This window comes from Chironomus tepperi, unplaced genomic scaffold, assembly GCF_022539635.2.
Source record: "Chironomus tepperi strain 1889 unplaced genomic scaffold, CSIRO-AGI_Ctep_v1 contig_465, whole genome shotgun sequence".
NCBI lineage: Eukaryota > Metazoa > Arthropoda > Insecta > Diptera > Chironomidae > Chironomus > Chironomus tepperi.
This window is the reverse complement of record NW_027226587.1, coordinates 987,215-1,015,008: the sequence shown is the minus strand read 5'-3', so window position 1 is coordinate 1,015,008 and position 27,794 is coordinate 987,215. Positions and strand designations below refer to the sequence as shown.

At 32.7% G+C, this 27,794-nt stretch overlaps 1 protein-coding gene across 1 annotated transcript; it reads right to left on the bottom strand.

Annotated features, from left to right (window-relative positions):
* Nucleotides 1–333: 333 nt before the first annotated feature.
* LOC139099252 (probable serine/threonine-protein kinase DDB_G0282963) lies at nucleotides 334–27,794 on the bottom strand. The gene is made up of 2 exons (XM_070651665.1): nucleotides 27,445–27,794; nucleotides 334–4,711 (listed from the first exon to the last, which is right to left on the bottom strand). The coding sequence occupies exon 2, from the start codon at nucleotides 4,656–4,658 to the stop codon at nucleotides 2,736–2,738; it is 1,923 nt and encodes a 640-aa protein (XP_070507766.1). The 5' UTR covers nucleotides 4,659–4,711; nucleotides 27,445–27,794; the 3' UTR covers nucleotides 334–2,735.

Genomic DNA, 27,794 nt, shown 5'->3' with positions numbered 1-27,794 from the left:
AATTTGAATTAAGGCTGTTTCAAAGTCAGAATCCAAATTTGAAAAAGTTGTTAAACTTGAAATTCCAAAATTGAACTTTTCATTGTAAAAATTTTAGTTAGAACTGTTATAGCTTTTAAAAAGTAAACTTCCTAGTGAACTTCAAATTTTACGAATTATAAACTTCAAATTTGAAAAAATCGTCAATTTGGAAGTTCAAAATTTGAATTCTAAAAATGTAGAAATTTGAAAATTTTTAAAGATCAAAATCCAAATTTGACGAAATTCAAAATTCAAATTCTCAAAAGTCGTTAATTCTAAAGTTTCGAAATTCAAATAAAAAGAGTGATTATATTTTTGAAATTTATAAATTTATTGCAATTATAAATTGTTTTGAGCTGGTTTGAGCGTTGCAAAAATGCGCTTAAGTCACCCAACCTGATAATCTTTGAGTAGCTTCCTTTAAATACATTTAATTTTAGTCATGAACCAGAAAGAAAAAAAAATATGAAACTCTTTATAGCTTTATACACAAATACGAAAGATTTCGCCATTTCATGTGATGAAAAGTAATGAAATATGCGAAAAAAAAAGTATATAATTAAGTATTCAAAAATCGTTTGCTGCTTGCTCCGAACGGTTGAGCAAGAATAAAAAAATAAAAAATTATTTTCTGTGATTGGAAATTTAATCAAGAAGCAGAAAATGACGTTATAGGTCTAGTATTGTAAAAAATGATTCTATTTTTAATCACCATCAAGTTTTCTTTCCTAATCCTACAATTAATAATTATGTATAATTTTTTGTGATTTTTATCTTAACAAACGAATAATAATAAAAAAATTGATGATTTTAATCTGATTCTTATGATTTAATGTGTTAATGATAATTATACTTAGACATGAAATATGTATATATATATGTAGAATATTTTCTTTATTTCTCATCTAGAATGGAATCTTATTGACGGCACTAAGTGGATTTTCGCTGTTTTATTTTACAATTTTTTTTGATGTTGAAATGTTTAGTCAGTTTAATGACTTGTGAAAGTTCAATTTAATTTTTTTTTATTTTATTTTCTGTTTGTCATTGCTTTGATTAATTGAGAGCGAGAGGGGAACTTTATTTGGTTTTTTATGATGTTGATTCTTTTGCAATTTTTGTTTGTTCTGTGATTTTTTTTGCAATGTTTTGTGTCAATTTGTTTGGCATTTTAATTTTGTGATTTGTAAATTTTTGGTTTTGAACGGTTGAAATTGTTTTGAAATGTTTAACGGGCTTTTGAGATTTTTAACAAATTTTTGAGATTTGAAATTTTGAAGTTCAAAGTTTGAACCTTTCGTTAAAAATTGATTTTGAATCTTAAATTCTCGTTAAGACTTTTCAATTTTTGAAATTTTTAACCTTTCGTTAAAAATTTGAACCTTTCGTTAAATTAACTTATTTTTTTTTTTTGAAAAATCGCAAGTTCAAATTTTGAATCTTTCGTTAAAAGTTCATTTGAATCTTAAATTGCCGTTAAATCATTTAAATTTTTGAAAATTCTGAAGTTCAAATTTTGAATCTTTCGGTAAAAACTGATTCGAATCTTTAAAGTCCGTTAAATCATTTCAACCTTTGAATTTTTGAGCTTTTTCAAATTATTTTGAATTTGAACTAAATTTAAATTCCAAATGACCGTTATTTAAGATTCAATTCTAGAGAGAACATATTTTTCATTCATGACTTATATTATTACAAAAAATACTACACAAGATAAAATTTATACAACATGTTTTTTTCTTTCTTCTCAATTACAATATAGCCACAGATAGGAAGAGAAAAAGATAATAAAATGTGATTCAATATGCAATAATAAAGAATAATAAAATGAAAAAAAAAAAAATAATAAGAAGAAATTTCATTTCTGTGATGCATAATTTAGTTTATATTTATTCTTTTTTTTTTGTTGTTGATGTTTTATATCTTAAAGCTTTTGATTGTCATTTCACTTAAATGTTAAATAGTATATTGAAGTTGAATCGAGGATGAGGAGAGAGAAAAAAAAAGAAATTTTTTTATGCATCATTTTGGCACAAAAAGTTTTTTTCTTGATTTAAATAAAATAATAATAAAAAATAAAATAATATTATTAAAAATTAAACGAGGGGCAAGTTCATAAATGACGTCCAATACTGAGGATGAGGGAAAGGGTGTGACTGGGGACAGAATTTGGACCTTAAAATTCAAATTCTTCGATTTTTTATCTCTGAACTTTCAATTTTAATTCGACACCCCCATGCGGCAGGGTCAACACCAAGTCAACACCCACCCAGTAGTGTCTACACTCACCCGTTAGAGCCTAAATCCACCCAGTATGGTCTACACCCACAAGTAGAGCCTAAACCCACCCAGTAGAGTCTACACTCACCCAGAAGGGTCTACACCCCCTAGTAGGCATCTAAAACAAGCCTACTAGGCTCAAAATATTGTTTTTTGGACAAAAATATTCATTTTGATATGATTTTCTGAGATAAAGCTCCCAAAACCCTCCAGATTTCAACGTTGACCCCTCCTTCCCTTTCTAAATTTCTGGCAACGGGGGCCCTAGTCCCCATAGGGGGGTCATGGGGGTCGCTTGGTATGCCACGACTTAAATCGCATATGGCATGCAATTCATGGAATTTTAATGGCATTTCCATGACATTAAAAATGCTCAAAAATTCCATATTAGACGTCATTTACAAACCAACCCCCCAAAAAATGTTGATTCTTACTTAATAATTATATCGTTGTGGTGTCACAATTTGCACTTTTCTCGTATACGGAAAGAAATCATCGGCTCGAAAGCTCTTTGAATTTTCTCTTGCTCGTTGAAAATCTTCCAATAATGGCTGTTGATTCCAAAATTGAAATATATTTGTTGTTAATCTATGATTGTTCTCACGTGGCCATGAAAATCTCGATGTGGCTGACGTTGAGGATGATGGTATTAATCTCGATTGAATTCTTGATGAAGTTGTAACAATCTCATCATTATTATTATTATAATCATCAGGAAATCTCACACGATTATTAATTTCTTCATCTGGAAATTTCAATTTATTTCCTTTTACAGACTGAGTTGAGGTCTCTATTGTTGTTGTTGTTGTTGCTTCTGTTGTTGGAGCTTGATGATGATAAACGAATTTATTTGTTTCATCATCTCCTTTACTATTCTGTCGATCATCGAGACTGTAATATGATGTTGTCTCGTATTTAAATGCTGATGTCTTATCTTCATCTGTTATTGATGTATTCTCATCTGTTGTATCTGTCTTGATTGAAACATTATCACTATTAACATCATCAGCACTTGTCTGTGTCTGTAATGTTGTTTGATCCTCATCATTTCTATTCATAAATGGATCTATTGTTGTAATATCATCATAATCAGCATTAATACTACTATTAAGTATTGATGATGTATTATCAATCATGATGAGTGAATCGTTGACTAAGAAACTTGAATCGTCAAAATTAATTGTATCACTGCTCTCAATAATTGACTCTTCCGTTTGCAAATTCTCATTGAAATCGAGTACAGTTGAATTTGATAAAATTTCATCATCTGAACTACTATTATTTATGTTTATTGTGCTGTTGCTGTTGCTTATGCTGTCTATGATTGTGAAATTATTATTATTTTTTGTTGAATTCTCTCTTACAAGAGTTTCAGCCAGTGGCAATAATAAGAATGATGGTTCAACGTTCTGGTTATCATCATTGTTACGATCTTGCATAACTGATGTTTCGTTCTTATTTGAGCTTATTTTTTCTGTTATGTTTTCATACTCTAATGCTGCTGTTGTTACAGCTATCGTTGTTGTTGTTGTAGTCAGATCGATTTGCTCCGGGGAAGTCGTAGTATTTGAAAAGGTTAAGCTGAAATTCTCATTTACATCATCGTCATTTAAATTCTCATGAAATTCATCCACAGATGGTTTTATTGTTGCAATGTCATGTTCATATGTTGTGTCATTTCTGTTGCTGTTATTCTCATCATCATCACTTGATAAAGTTGTGATAATAATTTCAACAGAATCTGTTTTATTTTCTGTATGAAAGTCATGAAATGTGTTTGTTGATGACATAAATGGATTGTCGGTTGTCACTTCAGTTTCATATTCCTTAACTGTTATATTTTTGGCATTAATATTACTATTATAACTATCAGTTTCATCTTCATTACTCTCATGGAGTATTGGCACAAGTGGCAATTTTAGTTCCTCTTGATTCTTTACGCCATTCTGTTCATTATTATCATTGTTCTGTTCATCCTCAAATGAATCGTAATCATAATCAAAATTTGTTGTATCGTCTGTCGTAATAAGACTTGATAATCGTGTTGCTAACATCTCTTCCGATGTCTGATGGAAGCTAAATATCTTAATGCACTTTCCATTATCGATGCGATATCCATCTGGACAATATTGTGCTGGTTGATTAACAAAATTTGGTGTAATAAAAATTGATTTTGCTGTAATTTTCTTTGAATCGCTTGTAAATGGCGATGCTGGCTTGCTGTCTTCCGAGAACCATGCAGCCTGCCAAAATAATTGATCATCGGTGTTCTCTAATGCCTTTGATTGGACCGGAAGAGCTCGATATAAACTCTTAATGCACAAAATTAATACGATTAATATTCTCATTAATCTCATGATTCTTGTGGCTTATTACATTGCTTTCTATACGTTTTCGTGATTGAGAAATACTGAAAGAAATAAAAATAAAATTTTTATCATTATCGTGTATGGTAAAAAGAGGAAAATAATCATCATGTCATGTTTATTCTTTTTCTCATTTTATATGTCATGTCTATGTGTGTGGAACATAAAAAATATAAAAAAATTATTCAGCATTTTTGTGTGCGAAAGAAATTGTTGATCATTATTATCATTATTTTCTATTGTCTATACTGCCTTCTTTTTTTATGTTCTTCAATTAGAATTTTAGAGACATTAAAATTTAGCTGGATCTTTTGAGCATTTTATTGCTTTTTCCTTTCGCGATTTTTTTTATGACAGAGCACGAATGTCATGGCAAGAACTGAGTTGAATGTTCTGTTAGGGGAATTTAATGATTATGCTGTGCATAGATGACTGTTTTATGGACATAATTAAAATTAATTTGAATTTTTTTGCAGGAAAAAAATATGTAAACAAAGAACTTTTGTTGAAATTTTTCATTTTCAGCTAAGCTACCATTGAAATGGTATCAAATAAAACATTAATGCCATCTTTTTATATCCATTTGAGTGATTAAATTAAAGATTAAATGCAAATTGCGTCTAAAATTTGCAATAAAAAATTCGAAGTGGAAGTTTAAAAAATGGCGCGAAAACAGTAAGCCTTGAAACTACCAAAAGTGTAAATTTAACGTCCTAATTAATAACATTCACCAAAAAGTGTGCCAAAACCCACGCCATGTCTGAATCTTGTTTTGATAAAAACCCATTACAAAGTTGTTGACAAATTACTCATAAAATCGCCGTACACATCCTATCTATGGAAATCATCTAAAGTAAATGCAATAAATTTAACTAAAAATGTGTGCAACTCACGCGATTTTTAATTTCTCTGGATACATTTACATAATTTTCTTACATATTAAAAACTATATAACGTGTGGCTATAAATACCGTCATCGAAGTATTATTTTCTCCTTTTTAGAAAATTGTTGATTGTTTTTATTCCTTTTTAAAATACATGCTTACTAATTGGATTTTATAAGCTACTTATTTAGATCAACTTAAAATTGTTGAGAGTTCACGACTTCATAGGTAAATATCAATGGAGATTAATGTTGAGATATCATTCATTAGTGCTTGAGTAATGGTAAAAGGAAATCGAGAATTTATTAAAATTTACAGATATTTTGAAAGCCTTCTTTATGTGTCATTAATTATGAGTCAGTAATGTGCTTATTGATTATTATCAGGAGTCGACAGGGAGTGGAAGCTGACAATGATTAGGTTTTGAAGGCTGTGGATGAAGATTTGATGATAATTTAAGAGAAACTGATGGGAAAATGATTAAAAAATAACGATTTTTATGAATTTGAATTTTTTTAGCAAATTGAATCATTCAAAGTTCAAATTTTGAACAATAACGGTCAAATGAAATTCAAATTTTGAATCATCAGTCAACCTAAATTCAAATTCTTTCATTAACTGTCATTTTGAATGAATTGATTGTTCAAATTTTGAGAAATAACGGCATTTGAGGTTCAATTTTTAAATTAACGTTCAATTTTGTGTCGATTCATAGTTCAAATTTTGAAAAATAACTGTTAATTAAGGTTGAAACTCTAAAACAACAAACAAATTTAGTTCAAAATTTTGATTTAACGGTTATTTTGAATCGAAAAATAAACGGTCAATTTAGGTTCAAATTTTGAACTTTTCAGTCATTTCAAAATTCAAATTTTTGTTTCAACAGCTATTTTGAATGAATTTATAGTTCAAAACTTGAGTAATAACATTCAATTTAGGTTCAAATTTTGAACTTCTCAGCCAATTAAAATTCAAATTTTTGATTTAACGGTCAATTTGGAATCAAGATTCATGTTCAATCAGTTCCACTTGTCCAACCATGACTCCAAAAAATTGCAGACTAAACTTCATTACATGACATTCTTCTCGTCTCCATGTCAATACTCTCAGACTCCTTTTTCAGTTGGTAGCAAAGTCTTAAAATTTAATTAATTTAGCAAGTAATCCGACAGCCGATCTGTTAGCAGATCTAATTAATTACCAAGTTTTAATTAATGACGCCAATTTTTGCACAATAAATATATAAATGGATACACGTTATGTTTGTCAACAATTCACAAACGCAAATATTTAGAAATACTCATCAACTCTTCATTATTACAGCTCATTAATTATTCAATTGAGTTAAAATTATTTGGAGTAAATATTGTGATTTTACTTCCGCGCAATTATACAAGCAGCACCTTCTTAATTTTAATGTTTCAATATTTTTTATATCTGGAAAATCCAATCACGATTGTTGCTCAATTTTTTTGGACTTAATTTAAATTGAAGGTTTGATTACAGCAGCAACAAAAGCTATGTCTGGCTCATTAGTCTGATGAGTTTTAGATCCAATCGATTGTAATCGATATAATTAACTAGTTTTGGAAACAATTTTTTGATTAATTAGAATTAAAGCTTGACTTCTTGTTCATAAGGAGGCTAGGTCAGTGTTGCTTTTGACATAATTAATGCGGTTGAGTTCTCGATAACTTGTTTGAACGACTGTGTAAGGATTTAGATTGTAATATTCATGATATTCATGAGAACTGATGGAAGTTTCGATTGAATTCATCAATTGAGTTTGCTTGATAATTTGTTCAATTGAACAGGTTAGGGGGTCGTTGACAAATGAGGGATACAACTTGGATGTAAGTACTTGAGCGACACAAATGAAGAAGGATCTGTCATGGACCTTTAAAGGCATCTGTACTTAACACTAAGTCAGTTTGGGACAACCTTTAACTATTTGCTTCACACCTTGGTTAGCCTCGACCGAATCCGCACACGGCATACGGTTCATGGCTCATCCAAGAATTTTTGATAGTACACTAGTATGCCGCGACACAGCACTAAATGGAACCCACCTGTAGATGCCATATGACAGTCATTTTGGAATCTGAACTCCAGAAGTCCTGAAAAGAGTCTCAACTGGAGTCCAGAATTCTCAAAAAAGTGCAATTCGGACTCCCAAAAAAGGAGTACCCAAACCCTAATAGAGGCTTCTCTAGTATGCAGTCGTACCAATTCTGACTTCTATCAATTCTGACTTGAATGACGTCATCGATGAATTCCCAAAATTCACAGCAATAGGCACGTCATGAGTGAAAATCCCTCAAACATACACAGCACTAAGCACACAGCACCGAACAGTCAGGCAAAACATTATCAAGTAGAACTTGCCGTTCACCAAGTGTAAAAGTCATTTTTAACCTGATTAACAATTCATGACAAAACTCATAAACTTTTCAATTTTTACAGTTTCAGTAGTCTTTGACATTTTTGTATTCAGTTCCAATCCAATCGATTTACAACTTTACATTTAATTCACTTGTTACTTAATTCATGTGCATGATTTATTCAAAATACAATCAACTTTGCTGTGCCATTGCTGGTCACAGTGACACAGGTAGACATTCGAATTGATATTTTTCATGAAAAAATTTTTAATTAAATTAATCGCACAGCAAACACAAATTTGGACATTTCACCTTTCATGGCTATTTCTATAGATTCTTGTATTCACTTGAATGTTGAAAGTCTGCACTTCAATCACTAAAAGAATTTAGTCAAGTCGAATTAACAATGCATAAAAAAATTAAAGACCGAATTTGTTTGATTCCTAAATGGAAACTGATCTTAATAAAGCTAGCTTTGATCATTTACAAATACAATGTTTTCTTGTGGATATATTTATAGAACTGGGGGTTGTTCATTAATGATGTTCAATAGCTGAGGTGTACGTTGTGCTAAATTTAAATTCTAGTCAAGTCTTAAGACTTTAGGCTGTTATTCCGATCGGAACATAATTAAAATATTTGTTCAAGGCAGCCAAACGGATAGTCCAACTAGAACCAAGCGCCGTTTATTTGACAGTAAACTTCAAGCGACTTCAAGAAGCAAAAGTGCCTTGATAGCTCACGTAGCAAGGTGCGAATCACGAAAGTTGGCATTGAATTTAAGCTCTCGTGTTCGAATCCCACTAGAAACCTAGTGCCTTTTCTGAAGTTTAGGTGCTTTCGAGTAGCAAATTAATGACGGAAAACAGAGAAATAGGCAACGTGAGATGTAAGAACCGGATAATCAATGACATATCAATCATGCCGATTGGTCAGGGACTCTCTTTGTCATTTCGACTATTGACTGTCATCACGTCCGATCGACACAAATTATTCATGGCAGCCAAGTGGCTGTAATGTCGCGTCCAAGAAGCAATTTTTATGTTGACTGCCACTTGGATGTCGTAAAAAAAATAAACATTAGTTGTTCAGACCTTAAGGCCCACAGCTGTGCGTTTATATGCGTTTCTTGGATGCCATGTAGATGTCATTAAATGTTTGTGCCGATTGGGGTGGCAACGTAGCGAAACAGCTATGTTTTTACTGTCCAAACTTTTCTGAACCACGGTTTATCTTGGCAGCAAGCCATGACCGCAAATGACTATTGTACCGCGGTACTTTGTTTTGACAACACTGGACTATGAGATGACGTTCGGAATATTTAAGGCAGGAAAAGGTCTTAAAACTGTTCTATATTCAATACATGAAGAGTCTAAGTCATAAAATCCCATATTTAATAGACGTCATTAAAGAACAACTCCATTGACTATAAATAAAAATATTTTATAAATTAGAACAAGTTTGCTTATTAATTGAAACATTCAACTATAATGTCAAGTGGAATTTAATTCCTTAAACAGACACAATTAATAATTAACAATTGAAAGGACATAATTCTGTAACATCCACAATTAATTCTGTAAATTGTTTCCAATATTTATGTGCTATAAGTGCTTGCGTGTGAGTTATTAAGATGGATTGATGGCTATAACATATGTTGAACATAAAAAAATGCTCATTGAATCATCTCCTCGAAAATAATGGGGAAAAAAATCATAAAAAATGTCAAGATGTACAGCACAAAAAATATTAAAAAATCGCTTAACCTCTCTTTGAGATCAAGAGGCGATATAATTAGCTTTTAAATCCACGTAGAAAAATCAACATTCATAGTTAATTTTATTATTGTGATTTCATAAGAAGCGAAACAAAGAAATGATCTAAGACATGAAAGTGATTCAAGGCTAATATCAATGAGAAACTTTATTGTAATAAGTAAGAAGAAAATCTACTAAATGATCTAATGTATTGTTGGCTGAGATTCTTTCATATTCGAGGGATGCTAACATTTTTTATACGCATGATTATGTAGGATTGGTTCAGAACTAGTGGCATTCAGCCTTTTACGCAGAGCTGTGAAGCAACTTGATTTTATCGGCCGGCTAAAAACGGTGTAGGTAAAAAACGGCGAGCGATAAAAAACAATGGCCGGTAAAATTATGCTTTCCCGAAATCCCGGTCCCGAAACTTTTCCGGGACCGGGACGGGACCGGGACGGGACCGGGAAATCCCGGGATTTCCCGAAACAAAATTTGTGCTAAAAAGTACAATATTTTAATGTTTTTAAGCTCAATATGTATTGTGAAAAATTTAATGATGGATTTTAATTTTCAGAACTCTTGAACTTGACTAGTTTTAAATGATTTTAAAATAGAATAACACTAAAAAATTCTGAATTTAGCTATCATATTCACCGTTTATACGATTATGATGAAACAAATCTTAGTTATGAGGAATAATCTCTAACTTTTGTAATCAATTTGGGCAAGACCGCGAAAAAAGGGAACGAATTTTAAAACTTAAATATCTCAACTTTTAAGCATCCAATCAATAAAATTCTTTCACTAGATAATAACCAGGTGTAGAAATTATGTTTTGCATGTAAAATATTCAAAATGGCGGATTACTAAGTTAGTTTAACTATCAAAATAAATATTTAAATCGATTTTTTTCATATAAGGAAACATTAAATCATATTATTATATTCGCAAAAGTTGTAGATAACACTATATTCTATCACATTTGATTGAAAAATTTATGATTTATTGCGTACAATTAGTTAAATTAACCAAAACATATTTTGTTGGTAAATTTCGTTAATTTTGACTTTTATCAACTAAAATCTCTCAAAAAGTATCAAAATTCCATAAATAACAAGAAATCTAGCATAATTTAGTACAACAAAGCCTTAAAAAGTAGTAAATTTAGTTAAAATATATTTAACAACTTTTTAAGCAACGACTTTTTGCTTAATTTTGCTTAAAATTTTGAAATTTAGAAAACCGTTGCAAAATTTTATTGGTTAAAATTTAACAAAATTGTTGATTTACTTAATTATATTATTGTTTTAGCTAGTTTTATTGAATATTTAAGCAAAATTTATGTAAAACTTTAGTTCTGCACTAAATTTATATTGAAATTCATGTTGAATTTTCAGTTTTAACGTGTTTTAAAAAATGGTTGAAAAAAGTTAATTAAACTACATTTTTCATAACTTTTTGTTTTTAGTCTAATAGTTTAAACCGTGAACTATGTTTTAAAGAAACAAAAGGTTAAATAATTGGAAAAATGAGAGTACACAAAAGAAAATAAGGTTAAAAAAGTTAATTAACTTAACTAAAAAATAATATTTTAGAAAAATATTGCAAATAATTTATACCTATTATATTCATCTTTCAACCAGTGAAAAAATTATTGAAATCGGTTAAGAATTGAGGGAGATAGACTAATTTAAGTAAAATTTCAAATACCCTTCCCAAAAATTCAGCATCAGATTTTGACACTTTTCAGGCTCTACAGCCTCAAGGACTGAACTTTGGAATATGGTTGTTATATCGTTTTGTAGGTACCAAAAAGTTCTATAAAACAAAGTATTTAGTATTTCTGTAAGTATTACCGTATTCGAGGAACAGACAAAAAACAACGAAATCTGACGCTGAATTAAAAAACGGTCTTGCCCATTTAAAAATCATTGAAACTTTGAATTTTTGAAAAACTTAAAATTAGCTGGAAATCGATAGACCTATCGATAGTTTATTTAAAAGGGTTTGCTTGATTTCAGTTTGTAATATTAGCCACTGCAATTCAATACAAATATCAGAAGACCAAAATAAACTTTAAATTTTTAATTCAAAAACATTCAAAATACGAATTTATAGCTCCATATTTGTCATATTTTTTGATAAAATTAAATAATTTATTTTGATTTTAAATTTTTGATTACAAATTAAACATTTTTAACTTTTATTTTTTTTATTTTGTCAAGAGTTTATAAGAAAATTTTTAAAAGCTGGTCCAGCGGGACCAGTCCCGGAAGATTTTCGGGACTCGGGACGGGACCGGGACGGGACAGTCCCGGGATTTCCCGGTCCCGGTCCCGGTATCGGGAAAGCATAGGTAAAATCAATAGACGCCTGGCCGATTCTCTCAGTCGCTGACATCGGCCATCACAACTCTGCATTTACGATATCTAAAATGCAGGAGATGGAGGCCTGCGGTTCGAAACCGAACCCAAACCGAACCTTATGAAGAACTCAAATGATCTAATTTGATTTATTTTTAGTGCTTAATTTTTGGATTTTGTGTCTTGGTCCAATACAACGATATAAGCTATGCAATGCGCACTGTATAGAGAATGAATATTTAAGTAAGCATTGTGCCACACTCCTTAACAACCTCCGGTAGCTCAGTAGGTAAAAGTACTTGACATGCAATTCAGATGGCATGGGTTCTAGTCCCACTCGGGCCATGTAGCTTAGAAGTGTTCTTTTCTCCCTAGAACCTTTGCTGTTGTATTGTTCTGAACGTTAATTCAAACTGATTGTCTGTCATACTAGCATAATACAGGAAAATACCTTGCGTGGATGGCGTGAATCTGGTCTATTGCCGGATTTCCCTGAATCTGGTCATAGACCAAAGTCTTAACGACCGTCCGCCGGGTTTCCGAAATGAACGTCCTTTCTTGGATAGAGAACCTTTAATTAAATTCCATAGATTACATCCGAATCCTTCCCAAACCATATGGCTTACCATCAAATTATCTCCACTTTTGGCAAGTGCAATAAAACATCCACTTCATAATAAATAAGCACATCAAACCCTTTGATCTACATTAATGCCGTGTCCATAAGCCACAAAAAGGAAGGCTAAGTAAAAGGTAAGTGGTCAATTTGTTTTAATGCACCTGTCCATATTCATCAAGGCTTCAATTTTGAACAAGTTCGAGGATGAAAATGCTGACCTTTATTTCTAAAATAAAATATTAAGAGCTCCAATTTTCGAGACTAAATTTAAACCTCAAAAATGACTTGGCATCATCTGTTTGATAAATAGTATAACATTCACAATCATAGAACTTGTATTGAGTTCCAACTTTTCTCTTAATAAAGTTACCGTCAATGTAGCTCAGACAGTCTTTACCTAATAACTTGATTCTTTTTTTTTGTTTCTTCAAACAAACTGAAATTGGATATTTTTACGATGATCTAATGATCGACATTTAAAGATGATTAGTCAGTATAAATCTTCAATTTGTGAGTTAAGCCTGACTCTGTGTTCTTTGTTCCCTTCCCCCATATGATAAACTCATTAAAATAGTTTCAGTATTTATAAGTATTTATTTATTTTTGAAAGTTTCACTTATTCACTGACCTTCGCTTATCAACGATTATAAATATTTCTTAGTCTATAAGTAGCAACTGCTTAAAATATGGTGAAAGAAATTCAATTTTTCAAATTCATTTCCTCATCGAAAATGACAAAATTTAAAAGCCAGTCCGAGCTGTACAATGCGGTGAACAGTTTATTTGGCTGTATCTGAGCTGCACAATATGGGGAACAACTTATTTGGACATACCCGAGCTGCACAATCCGGTGAACAGCTTATTTGGCTGTATCTGAGCTGCACAATGTGGTGAATAGTTCATTTTGCTCTACCCGAGCTGCACAATGCGATGAACAGCTTATTTGACTGTACCCGAGCAACACAAATGAAGAAGGGACCGCCTGGGAGCTTTTAGGGCTCCGTTGCACGTCTTTTACTAATTACAAATGGAAGTCATGTCCATGTGGAGGCTAAATGATGTTTATAGGGCTGCCAAACGGAGGCAGCTTTCATGTAGAAGTGAAATGGCGTCAATAAGGCTGTCAAACGAAGGCAGTGTCCATGTGTAGGCCAAATGGCGTACATATGACGGCCAAGCGGAGGATGCTCTATGTGGAGGCCGAATGGCATTCATAAGGCTGTCTAACGGAAGCAGTTTCTAATTGGTATTAATAAAAGAGGTTTTCCGGAGCCTTAACAGCTCTTTCGAGAAGCCTTCATCATTTGTGTCGCTCGAGGTAGAAATGGGTCGTTGACATAAGTTGTCGAAGTGCTGTCACCTTGACAACTTCCCGTCTTACCGTTGAGGCAGAGTCCTAGCCACACCCTACCAAATACTCTGTGTTGCTCGGGATCTTTTGATCGTTTATACAGTCAGTCAACTAATACTAAGTAATCTGACAGTTACAAAAAAGAACTCTTAAGTCCTTCCAAGTATTATGCATAATCTTGAGAACCTACAGACACAAGTTTCAATCTTTTGTTACAAAAAATACAATAATAATTGAACTGTGGCATGAGATGATTCGGGAAAATAAAAAATGCAGAGTAAAGTATAATAGGCTTAAAAATAGCAGACACCTTATTCAGATTAATCATACACAATGCATCTTCACAATGGAATCGGTGGCAAGTCGATGACTTTAAAAATACCGTTGTGGCTGTTTTATTTTATATTTTTTTTTCCATTTTTTTTGCCTGTTTTGATGCATGAATATTAGACTTAAGTAGCTAAAGCGCGCGTTTATATACAAAAACAAAATATTGCGTTCTATTTTGATTTGACTCTTCTTTCTTCTCGTCGTTTTTGACTGAATACAATAATAAAGGAATGACTGATCTTCTGCTTCGACTGCTTGTTTTGTTGCTCAACGAAAGAGAGAATTAAATTGGTATGAAAGTTCTTAAGAACTGTATATGAAGCGCATTATTAATGGAATTTTGATATTTTATAGCTTTTTATAGTTTATAGTCTGGATTCACTAAGTAATGCTTAGAGGACTAACAATCTTATTTTAGAGGAGGAAGGAAGTTATAAAAATGCATTCTTAGCATTACGTAATTTCCGGACCTTCCCACACTCAAGTCAACTATTTAGTTTCTAAGTTGTCGATTGGAAAAATTCGCTCATTTGATCAAGCAAGATTCATCACTAACCTAGTTATAAAATGATCAAGTTACGCAATTTACCGTTCTTTAATTTGAATAATTAGTTTGCTTCCCGATTGACACATATTTACAATTTCAGCCACTTAATAATATTTCAGCCACCGAGAATTTAAAAGATTTCCTTTTAGTGGTCTCGGTCTTTGTATCGGTCTCAAAAGTTTGTCGAAACCGAAATGTCGGGAATTCTACTTGCAAGGAGGAAAATTCTCAAAGAATTCCTGGAGGGAAGCTGTCGATAGAGACGGTATTGCATTTGATATTGACAATTGGCAGGCGGAAGCCCGCAGTAAAACCAGTTTTAGGTGTCATCTAAGGATCTGGACGATCATTGAAGTAAGTATGTAAGTAGTTGGAAAATTCTACCGAAACGTTAGGAAATTCTACTTGCCAGTCAGCTACAATATGTATGGACAAAAATGTTTTAAATCCAGACATTAATCACTTGAAATTTGAAGTGTTTGAATTTTGACTAATCCATGCACTTGGAAGCTCCTGTCAAGCGGACGTCGCTTGACTCTGAATATACTGTTCACTTGATTCCTGTATGGATAACGTTTAAGTGTGTGTCTATCAGGATTTCATATGAAGATAGCAGTCAGGACTAATGAACAGTTAATCATGTTTTGGTCAAAAAACCACTGATTCCTGCACAAATTAATTCCTCTGCTATTTGATCCAGATGTAGGAAATTTTCAAATCATCCTAGACATGTATTAAAGGGAACAACTATCTCCGGAACTCCTTCAATCAGAATTACAAAACAGGCACCTGTAACAGCAAAAACTGTACAGATTCTTGATACTTTTGCAAGAAAAACCAAACAAATGATCAAGAATTTTTTTGCCTGTCACAAGTGCCTGTTTTGGTACTCTGCCTTCAACCTTCTCAACTACGCACATGATTTTTCATATAATTTTGCAAATTTTTGCTATTTTGTCAATTTTCCGATCTTCCCACTTAAAATAATGCCTACATTTAAATGCAAAAACTGTGCAAAAGCATTAAAATAATTCAATGAGAATAAAAATAATTTAATTTTTCATTGAATTTAGGATTTGTAAACAAAAGGAAATGAGACCTATTTAATTCAATGCATTTTTTTCATTTATTTATTGAAATTAAAGTCTTAAGTTTGGGAACTGGATGTTTACAAAATAATTTGATCTTTAATTTAAAAATATTTTGAAAACATTTCAAAAGTATTTTTTAATTGACTGAGGAAACAATTGTTATAGGAACTGCAAAATCATCGTTTTCAATAGTAAGTCATAATACTTTATGTCGTGATGAAACTCTCGTGATGAATAGTTCTGGAAAGTTTTGAGAAGTTCATCACTTAATGATTACTTAGAATAGACTTAGACAGTTTTGGATGATTATTTGCGGAACTAAGTAGAGATTATCTCTGTGTCAAAGGGTAAGCACTTAAAAGTATTATGTTGTTGCTAAAAGTAATGAAGTTTTTTAGATTTTGCCGACAAAACTTGGCATATCTGCTGAGATAGCTAAATTACTTGGACGTGCTCTGGTGGTAGGGGTGTATCCGGGTGGGGTTTAATCACAAAACCTAGAATTCTTCGAAAACTGCAAGCCTGTAGACTTATAATCCAGATTAGCAATCTTGGAGAAACTATAAGGTCCAACCTAAAGCTGCAGACTTGCGCATCTACAATGCAGGAAATCCAGGGTTGCCGTTCTTGATCGAATCCTAATAAAATTGTGTATACCCCTTTTTTGACAACGTTGATGAATTTTCAAGAGTTTTAAGAGACAAAAATTCAAAATTTCTCAATTCTATAGCTAAAATCCTGCCTACTGGCATCATGCGAGTTGTTTTGATCTATTTTAAGAGCCAACAGTTAGATTTTCTACAGAATCTCACTAAAGTGTGCGGCTTGGTCACATCCCTGTCCACTAACTTCATCTCTGTTCACTGCCTACATCTATACCCACAGTCTACATCCATTTCACCTGTCTCCATCCTTACCATCAATCTTACTCCCTCTCATCTTTCTTCATCCCTGTCCTTTGACTACATCCCTGTCATCTGTCTACATTCTAGTCATTTGGTTGCATCATTGTCCGTTGATTGCGTCCCAGTCCACTGATTACATCTCTGTCCACTGTGTATATCACTGTCATCATTCTAAATCCCTGTCATTTGTCTACATCCCTGCCTTTAACTCTTTAATTTACTTAAAAATCTCATCAATATCAATTTAATTTCAATTTAACAGCAACACGTACTCAACTTAAAATCAAACGTTTGGTCACTTGGACAATTATACTTTCAATTGAACCAGTTTCTCAACTCAACATGCATGCATACATGTGTGTGGAAGAACCAGAATGCTGGTGGTATGTAAAATAAAATAAAAAATGTTTACATATTCATGAATATCATTGAAAATAATTCATAACTTGAAATGACATTAATGTGACAGAAAGTATTGTAAAGAAGTGCATAAGTAATAATAAATATAACAAAGACAGCAACAGCTACGACGACGATAAATAGATGCACATGCTTACACACATTTTATTATTTTGTCGCCTAACTAGTCATCATATGTAATCATGAAATTTTCCCAAAATAAAGACACAAGGCATGTTAATTTAAAGACATAAATAACTTATTCATTCATTCATCATCGCATGCTGATGATTGGAACTAATGTTATTTTATTACACGCTTTTATTACACGCTTTTATTTGACTTGCTCTGTCTGTCTTTCTGTCTGTCACGTTCAAAATTTGTGACCCTTTTTTCGACCACTTCTACTGGTCCGATCATGCTGATTTTTTTTATACGTGTGTGTTCCGGAGGGCAATTTGATATTTTGTCATCATTAAATCGCTAACTCGCTTCCTTATATTTTAATTAATTAATTTAAATTTTTATATGGGAAAAAATTTGAAAAAAATCCATTGTCAATTATGTATATTTTTAATTTACATTGACCAGACTGTTTATGAAACTGGAAATTAATTCATATGATTAACTAGACATCGATTAATAATATGAATTATTAATTATATTGTAATATCAATCCGTTCAGGATATTTAAGTAAGACAAAAATTATAACAAGTGATTTTCTCGCGGATATTCTTAGCAAAAATTTGAATTCCAAAAAAACCGTTACATTCAAATCTTCAAAAATCCGTTAATTTTATTGAATTTCAATAACCTGTATGTTACTGGATCTTGATATACTGTATAAATATGGTCCTGGATGTTACTGGATCTTGTTATACTGTATAAATATGGTCCTGGATGTTACTGGATCTTGTTATACTGTATAAATATGGTTCTGGATGTTACTGGATCTTAATATCCTGTGTAAATATGGTTCTGGATGTTACTGGATCTTAATATACTGTGTAAATATGGTCCTGGATGTTACTGGATCTTAATATACTGTATAAATATGGTCCTGGATGTTACTGGATCTTGTTATACTGTATAAATATGGTTATGGATGTTACTGGATCTTAATATCCTGTGTAAATATGGTTCTGGATGTTACTGGATCTTGTTATACTGTATAAATATGGTTCTGGATGTTACTGGATCTTAATATCCTGTGTAAATATGGTCCTGGATGTTACTGGATCTTGATATACTGTATAAATATGGTCCTGGATCTTGATATACTAAGTAAATATGGTCCTGGATGTTACTGGATCTTGATATACTGTATAAATATGGTCCTGGATCTTGATATACTAAGTAAATATGGTCCTGGATCTTACTGGATCTTGATATACTGGATAAATATGGTTCTGGATGTTACTGGATCTTAATATACTGTATAAATATGGTCCTGGATGTTACTGGATCTTGATATACTGTATAAATATGGTCCTGGATCTTGATATACTAAGTAAATATGGTCCTGGATCTTAATATACTGTATAAATATGGTCCTGGATGTTACTGGATCTTGATATACTGTATAAATATGGTCCTGGATCTTGATATACTAAGTAAATATGGTCCTGGATCTTACTGGATCTTGCTATACTGTATAAATATGGTCCTGGATCTTACTGGATCTTGATATACTGTATAAATATGGTCCTGGATCTTGATATACTAAGTAAATATGGTCCTGGATCTTACTGGATCTTGCTATACTGTATAAATATGGTCCTGGATATTACTGGATCTTGATATCCTGAGTAAATATGGTTCTGGATGTTACTGGATCTTGATAAACTGTATAAATATGGTTCTGGATGTTACTGGATATTGATATCCTGAGTAAATATGGTTCTGGATGTTACTGGATCTTGATAAACTGGATAAATATGGTTCTGGATCTTCTTAAACTATATAAATATGGTACTGGATGTTACTGGATCTTCTTAAACTATATAAATATGGTCCTGGATGTTACTGGATCTTAATACACTGTATAAATATGGTCCTGGATGTTACTGGATCTTGATATACTGTATAAATATGGTCCTGAATGTTACTGGATCTTGTTATACTGTATAAATATCAATATTGTTGACTTCTCAATGGGAAAACTAGCAATTTGAAGGAAATTTAAGAAAGTATGGAAATAAGTATAATACTGTTGTACGGTTTTAATACAAATTTGATTATACTTCACAAGACAAAACAGTACGATTTGGAGTTTTATATATTGCTTTCGAGCGAAATTCCAATCCGATCCAAACAATATATACATAAATATACGAAAATCACGAGTAAACCGAGCACATATGTAGTCTTTAGTGTAAAAATATACTACTGTGTTCTAATAACAGTCGGACGAACGAAGCGAAGCGAAGTGGAGTCCGACACTACTGTGACCTAATAACAGTCGGGCGAACGAAGCGAAGCGAAGTGGAGTCCGACACTACTGTGACCTAATAACAGTCGGGCGAACGAAGCGAAGCGAAGTGGAGTCCGACACTACTGTGACCTAATAACAGTCAGGCGAACGAAGCGAAGCGAAGTGGAGTCCGACACTACTGTGACCTAATAACAGTCGGGCGAACGAAGCGAAGCGAAGTGGAGTCCGACACTACTGTGACCTAATAACAGTCGGGCGAACGAAGCGAAGCGAAGTGGAGTCCGACACTACTGTGACCTAATAACAGTCGGGCGAACGAAGCGAAGCGAAGTGGAGTCCGACACTACTGTGACCTAATAACAGTCAGGCGAACGAAGCGAAGCGAAGTGGAGTCCGACACTACTGTGACCTAATAACAGTCGGGCGAACGAAGCGAAGCGAAGTGGAGTCGGACACTACTGTGACCTAATAACAGTCGGGCGAACGAAGCGAAGCGAAGTGGAGTCGGACACTACTGTGACCTAATAACAGTCAGGCGAACGAAGCGAAGCGAAGTGGAGTCCGACACTACTGTGACCTAATAACAGTCGGGCGAACGAAGCGAAGCGAAGTGGAGTCCGACACTACTGTGACCTAATAACAGTCGGGCGAACGAAGCGGAGCGAAGTGGAGTCCGACACTATTGTGACCCATGACCTGATAACAATCAGACTTAGTTGAGCGAAGCTCACAAATTTTTGCGACCTGAACGGAGCGAAGCGAGTGAAGGCGTGAAAATTTTCCAACACGTATGAAAAATCTATGCATCATCGTTAGTAAAAAAATAGTTCGAGCGAAGCTCGAACATAAGTAGTTCGAACGAAGTTCGGACTTGGTTGAGCGAAGCTCACAAATTTTTGCGACCTGAACGGAGCGAAGCGATGTGAAGGCGTGAAAATTTTCCAACACGTAAGAAAACTCTATGCATCATCGTTAGTAAAAAAATAGTTCGAGCGAAGCTCGATCATAAGTAGTTCGAACGAAGTTCGGACTTGGTTGAGCGAAGCTCACTGAACGGAGCGAAGCGAGTAAAGGCGTGAAAATTTTCCAACACGCTCGAAAACTGAACATTTCTGTTGATTGCAGAAAAATAGTTTAATAAAAATTTTCCTTGGATTAACAAGACTAAAAAGTAGTTAATAAAAAAAAAACGTTAAAAAAACTTTTTAAAAAACACGCTTTTAAAAAAGACTAAAAAAATGTCCTAAAAAGTAGTAAATAAAAAAAAAACGTTAAAAAAAACTTTTTAAAAAACACGCTTTTAAAAAAAGACTAAAAAACTTAAAAAAAATGTTCTAAAAAGTAGTAAATAAAAAAAAATCACGCTTCTTAAATAAAACATAAAAAATATTGAAAAAAAATTGAAATTAAGAAAAGTAGCTAAAATATTTTTCCAAAATATCCTGTGTAGTACAAGAACACTATGACTTAAAAGCGTGGGGCGTTCGAAAGAAGAAGTTAGTTTTAAATGCATAGTAATTTCGCCCCACGCTTTTAAGTCATAGTGTTCTTGTACTACACAGGATATTTTGGAAAAATATTTTAGCTACTTTCTTAATTTCAATTTTTTTTCAATATTTTTTATGTTTTATTTAAGAAGCGTGATTTTTTTTTTATTTACTACTTTTTAGAACATTTTTTTTAAGTTTTTTAGTCTTTTTTTAAAAGCGTGTTTTTTAAAAAGTTTTTTAAATATTATTATTGTTGATAAGCAAAAAAAAATAAAATTAAAACGTCGAAAGTCTTTGTATAATTGCATATGCATGAATGAATGAATAATGCTGCTCGACATTCATTTGAAAGGTTTATTTACATACTGGATGTATGTTGTTTTATAAACACACAAAAAAATTATATGAATAGTCGTTCTTGACCCTGAAATAATGTATTTTTAAAAAGTTATAGATTAAACAAATTAGCAGAACTAGAAGTCGAGTGAAGTGGAATTGAGGCGACTTGACATGACTAAGAGTCTTTTAAAATTGACGGCATTTAACTCAAGTTCCCTCAAATTGACTTGATCCTAGTTCACTTGACGAAGTCTACTCAAGTCAACTTGATTCATAAAACATTATATCAACTAGGATCAAGTCAACTCAAAATAAGTCTGATTAACTTGACTCTTGTCAACTCAAGCCAATTCGACTCAAATCCACTCAAATTGACTTGACTCAAGTCCACTTGACCTGGCTCTATTCAAGTCAGCTTGACTCATGTCCATTTGAATAGATTAAATTCAATTCGACTTAAAATAAGTTTACCCAAGTCATCTTGACTCATGTCAAATCAAGTCGATTCATCTCGATCCACTCAAATTGACTTTACGCAAGTCCACTCAAGTCAACTTGACTCAATTCATTAAAATCAGCTCGACATAAGTCTACTCTAGTCGACATGATTTATGCACAATCAAATCCATCTGAATTTACTCGACTTAAGTTTCATCAAATCGACTTGATTCATGTGCACTCAAGTCAACTTTACTGAAATGTATTCAAGTCGGTTTTACTTAAATCCATTCAAGTTGACTTTTCCCAAATTCGATCAAGTAGTTTCGATCAATATTAACTCAAGTTGATTTGACACAAATTCACCTAAGTCGAGTCGAATTAAATTCATTCAAGTCGACTTTACTCAAGTAAACTTGACTCAAGTGTACTTGAATCGAAATGACTTGACTCTTCTAAAATTGAGTCAACTTCAATCTCTGCTGAAGTTGCTTGATGTGACCACTCACGAAGAAACAAAATAAAATAAATTGTTCTTGAGACACACGAGAAGCAAAAAAAATTCAAAAGAGACGTGGATTTTGAAGGCTTAGACGCGTAGATGAATTTACGATAGTTATCTTGATCTTTTTATTTTTTGGAGCAGGAAGCGATGTGATAGCGACAAAACAAGTTGAAACTGTAGCAATAAATTACATTACAGTTTTATATCATTTTTTTGCAGGTTCCGTTTCAGGTGTTTTTTAATAAATTACTGACTGTATCAATTCATCATTACGTTCGATGATATTCAGCATGGCATTTAATATTGCGATTAAAAATTAAGCTTAAGGTAACATCTGGCTATTTAGTTCCCCTTGGGAAAATGTTTGCAAAAATATTTAGGTTAAAGCTGACGATTTTCTTGTGTCTGCTGTTCTGCGGGTGTCAGCATAACAACAATGCCATCGACATTTCAGTGTCACTGTTGCACCGGCAATTTTCAAGTTTGAAATCAAATACGATGAGTTGTTTAATTTTGCACTTTCCGGTGCTTGAAGTTTTGTTGAAGTTTTTTTAAGGTGAATATTCGGAATTAGGCATTGCTGGGAAGGTTGGGTGATGGTAATTTGAATAATTGGGTATAGTCAGACATGGAGCACTTCAGGAAGATCAGGAACATACATAATCTGTATTAGGGAATGCAAAAGAACTGGCAATAAGGCTGTTTGCTAAGCTTCAGCCTTACTCTACTTGCCATTCCCCTGAATCGAGTACTATCTATACAATCATTGATTTATAGATATCCGGTCTGTTGCTAAGCCACAGAGGACTTATTCTCGCATAAGCAAACTCACCTACATATGTGTAACTCAATTCCCCTTGATTCTACTCTATTGCCACACCACAACTCTCAACTCTACCGTCAACAATTTCGAGTTATAACATCTATGTATGCATGAGTGTTGTAATGTCTGAATTTCAGAATACAAAACAGTCTTTAAAAAATCCAAGCTGTACGGGTAATATGTGCCTGCATAGATGGATATCCTACTAATTATTCAGGTGACAACTTTACTAACAATGATTTTAATTGCTTTTCTGATTTATGCAGGCATAAAACTTTCATTAAAAAATTTCAATATGCAAAGTCTCGATTCCATTAATTCCGAGCAGCACAAAGAAACCCGGAAAGCACATGGTTAGACATGGTCGTAAATCTTGACTCTTGGTCGACTAAGCTGTGACTTGAGGCAGTCTGGATTTCAATGATACTGAGAGAGGCTATGGATCACAATTGATCTGTACGGCCAGCGAAATAAGTAAGTAGGATTGCGGACAAAGTCAATCTTTCCTGGTATCGGATTTTTGGGTAATGGACTTCTTGTGACTCAAACGGTTAACAAATGGAACCTTGCTGGAAGATACACGGAAGCAAATTCGGTCCAAGTTAAAGGCACACGTTTTAAGGCCTGATTTTGCTGTTTCCATGTTCTATGTCTTTCCATCTTGAATCACACGGGCTCAAATATTCTAACTTCCTAAGAATAAATCAATCAACACTTGCTTAAAAAGATCGAATATTGAGAACTAAAATTATCAAGAATTGGAAAAAATCATGTGTTGACATGCTTGCAATTGAATAAGAGAGAGATCTCTGACAATGCTAGTTATTGACAGTGATCGTGACCTTTCATTAATTTTGTCAAAAAATCCCAGTATGGCAGTTGATTTAATAGCTTTAAAGTGATTTTTTAAGAAACAATTTCGAGAAAAATATTTCATTGATATAGTCGATAGAGATAAAATCAATAGAAGTGCTGAATTATGTCTTGAGATGAATTGAAGGGGGTCTGTGGATTGAATCAATTAGGCTAATTTTTGAAATAAAAACTTTTAGCTATTCAGATCATTGAGATCCAGATCTGCGTTAGAGGGTTTCAGGACTATTAATTGTTTGACTAGTGAGGGTGCGCGCTAGACCATCAGGTACAATACAGGCACCTGTCACTGACAAAAACCAATAATTTCTAACAAAGTGTATGATTTTTCTTTCAAAATTAGTTGCCTGTTTAACTACTCTGCGTCAGACAACTGCAATCAGTAGACCTACATTTAAAGTGGGATCAGAATTACTCCTTTGATGACGGTATTGTCAGCTTATTGTCTTTAACTGGGGAAGCGGCTGTAATTCGCGTTTTTATTTCATATGATTCGAAAAAGGAGAGGTAAAAAAGTTACTCCTGCCGAGTCTCGAATCCATGACCGCTTGGTCGGTGTTATAATAATTATGTACCAAAGTACGAAACCATTCAGCCACCGAGCTACCTCGACTCACTTAAATAAAATCTATAAAAGTACTGAATTATGACTTACAAAAATTAAAGAATTTGACTGAGAAATTTTGGAATAAATTAATTTAAAAGTGAAAAAGTTCAATTTTTTATGACAGAAATTATGCATTCGATTCCAACACGATTTTTTTCATTTCATCAAAATTATTCAAACCGAAGACCCCCGTCAAATAATTAATTATTGTATAGAATCTTTTACCATATTCAATTCCGCAATGTCTTTAAGAATTTTTTTCCTATAGAATATTAATCCATAACAGAACTTCCATCATTATTTATTTGAGTCATAGACAGAACATCCAAGAAAATTTCTTTCTTAAGAGAGAGAAAAAGTAGATAAAAGTCTTAATATTTGTCATCCGACTTTATTGCTAGACGTTAATTTATGGGTAAAAAAAGGCAAAATCAAAAGCTGATCCACAAGTTGATTGTTGTGTAATTGTCTACATTCTACGTCTACAGACGTTTATTTCAATAAAAATCACTGAATATTCAATAGAATTAATCTTAATCTTTTGGGGATTAATTCTAAGGAAGACAAAATTATCTTTAAAAAAATGCATTAAAACCTGTTTTGTGTGTATGTCTTTTATTTTTAAGATACTTTATGCAATTTCTCATGAAATCAGGTAACAGAAAAAAATACAGCACAGGAGAGAGAAAAACTCGTAGAAATCGCATTAAATTTATTGTTAATTTCCATTTCCGCTTGACAAAAAAATTGTCGACAAAACCACATGAATTGTCGAACCAGAATCGGGGTTTATTATTCTTTCACGTGTCTGTTGTTCATACCTGCTTCGTTCCCATACAATTCTCCATGACAAGTGTTCAAACCTTGACCACAAAAAAATATACACAGAGAGAGACATGATGTGTGTATGAGGAAGAAGATTAAAAAGAGATTTGAAGAATTATTGAAGTGAAAATAAAGAAATGCCGCGACCAAAAAAGCGACTCACACGAGAGATAATGGCTCAATTTCTCAAAAAAAAAAAAAAAAGATTTCAAAATTGATGTATCACACGCATTAAGTGATACTATTTATATACAGTAAGAGCAGTAAGAGAGTGAGTTGGAATGAGTTGAGAATGAAAACGCGACATTGTTGGTCGCTTTTTTTGATTACAACAAAAATGAATTAAGGATTTTGTAGTGGTACATTTTGGTGTTTCTGGCATAGTTTTGTGTGGCGAGAATTAGGGGTTCTGATGTGAAGTTCATGGTGTAGTCCTAAAGACTACTAAGAAGAAGATTTCTTTTGATTTTAGGATTTCCAAATTTTTGACTTATGTTATATGAAATTTCAGTATTTTGGGAAATTCAAGAGTTTCCTCCTTAAAACTCCGGACTGGTTGCAAACCTACAGTTTGCCCAAATAGATCATACTGCGATGTCAAGATAAAATAAGGGTTGGACGAACTGCAAGGTACAACTAATTTCATTTTCTTGAAGATATGTCTAAAAGAAAGAAGTTACTAACAGTGAATCTATTGCCTTGGGTTTTGAAACGGAGACTTGATCAAAGATATCTCAAATAACTTTTCTTTAGCATTTAGTTAAGGCGGCCTGGTTTACTTTGCTGAAGTTTGGTACCGTTTGTTACTTCAGCAAATTATCATTTGATCATTACTTAATGTGTTTAGCTAATATATAATCCTTGTTAATTGATAATCCTTCCATGGACTACACTTTAAGGCAGTGGTAAGCAACTTGTGTGTCACAATTCACTGATCTGCCGTGAAAATGACACACTGGAGTGACACGGCACACCGTTTGGGTAACAATGCCTTTTTTTTTTTCTTTTATTTCATTTTATTGTATGTAGCCATAGGCTGTATTACAATATTTCTTAAATTTGATATGCAACATATTGTGGTTTGTTTCGTTAATTTAATTCATTAGCATCATAATATTCTTCAAAGAAGCATTCTTTTACCCGCCTTAAGTCATAGCAGGAGCTTATTTCTCCGATACTGATATGGTCACTACTAAACTAGTTTAGTTGCACAACTATACCATATCATAACAATATTAAAGAAATCGAGCTCAGAATGTAAAGTTAAATTAATCTTCAAGACCGAGCACAAATTTAGGATGAATTTGCATCCTGGATGTTGATTTTAGAACTTAATATACAAGATTGTATCTCAAAATACACATTATAGGATGTTTGCCTTTATAATTTCAAACACAACACAAACTCTTTTCAATAGCATTTACAGATGTAATATAAAGTATACATCATACAGTAACATTAAAAAATGAGCACAAAGAGTTCCTCGTACGTGAGTCCCATATGAGGGAAACCCTATATCAGATTAATGGTGGTGTGTTTACATGTAACAACAAAAAATAATAATCTTTTGGATATGGAAGAAGAGAAGAGGAAAGATATAGGAAACAAAACAAAACAAAAAAAAGTAAGTTTTACACACTTTATTCTACTTGTGAGAGCATGGATGGATATAACCATTGCAATGGTCAAAAAAAAGAGAAGGAACGGAGAACATAAAATCTTCGAATCTTTCCGACAAAACACAGTAAAGACAATGAAATATAAAAAAAGAATCTAAAAACAGCACCAACTTTTTAAGCGATGACTTTTTACCTTTCAATTTTATTCCGTTTTGCGTACAATTTTCACAATTGAAGCAAATTAACATGTTCATTTTTTTTTGTGATTTTTCTCACTAAAGTTCATTCGGTCTTTTTTTTGTTGTTGTTGTTGCTGTGCTCTCCAGACAGTTTTTTTTCGATTTCTCGGCTATGGACACTAAAAATATTCTTTTCGTTCACACATTTTTTTTATACTTTTCACATTTTGATTATTAATAAATTTTTTTTTTTAAAATTTCTCTCTTGGAACAATTTTTAGACAATTTTTTTATTTAAATTTTCCTCTAATTTTCATTTTTTCACTTTACACTTTAAACAAAATAAAGAATTCTTTCTTTTTTA

Bases quoted from the DNA above. Each gene is read 5' to 3' on its own strand.
- LOC139099252 (XM_070651665.1), bottom strand. From the start codon at position 4,658: ATGAGATTAATGAGAATATTAATCGTATTAATTTTGTGCATTAAGAGT.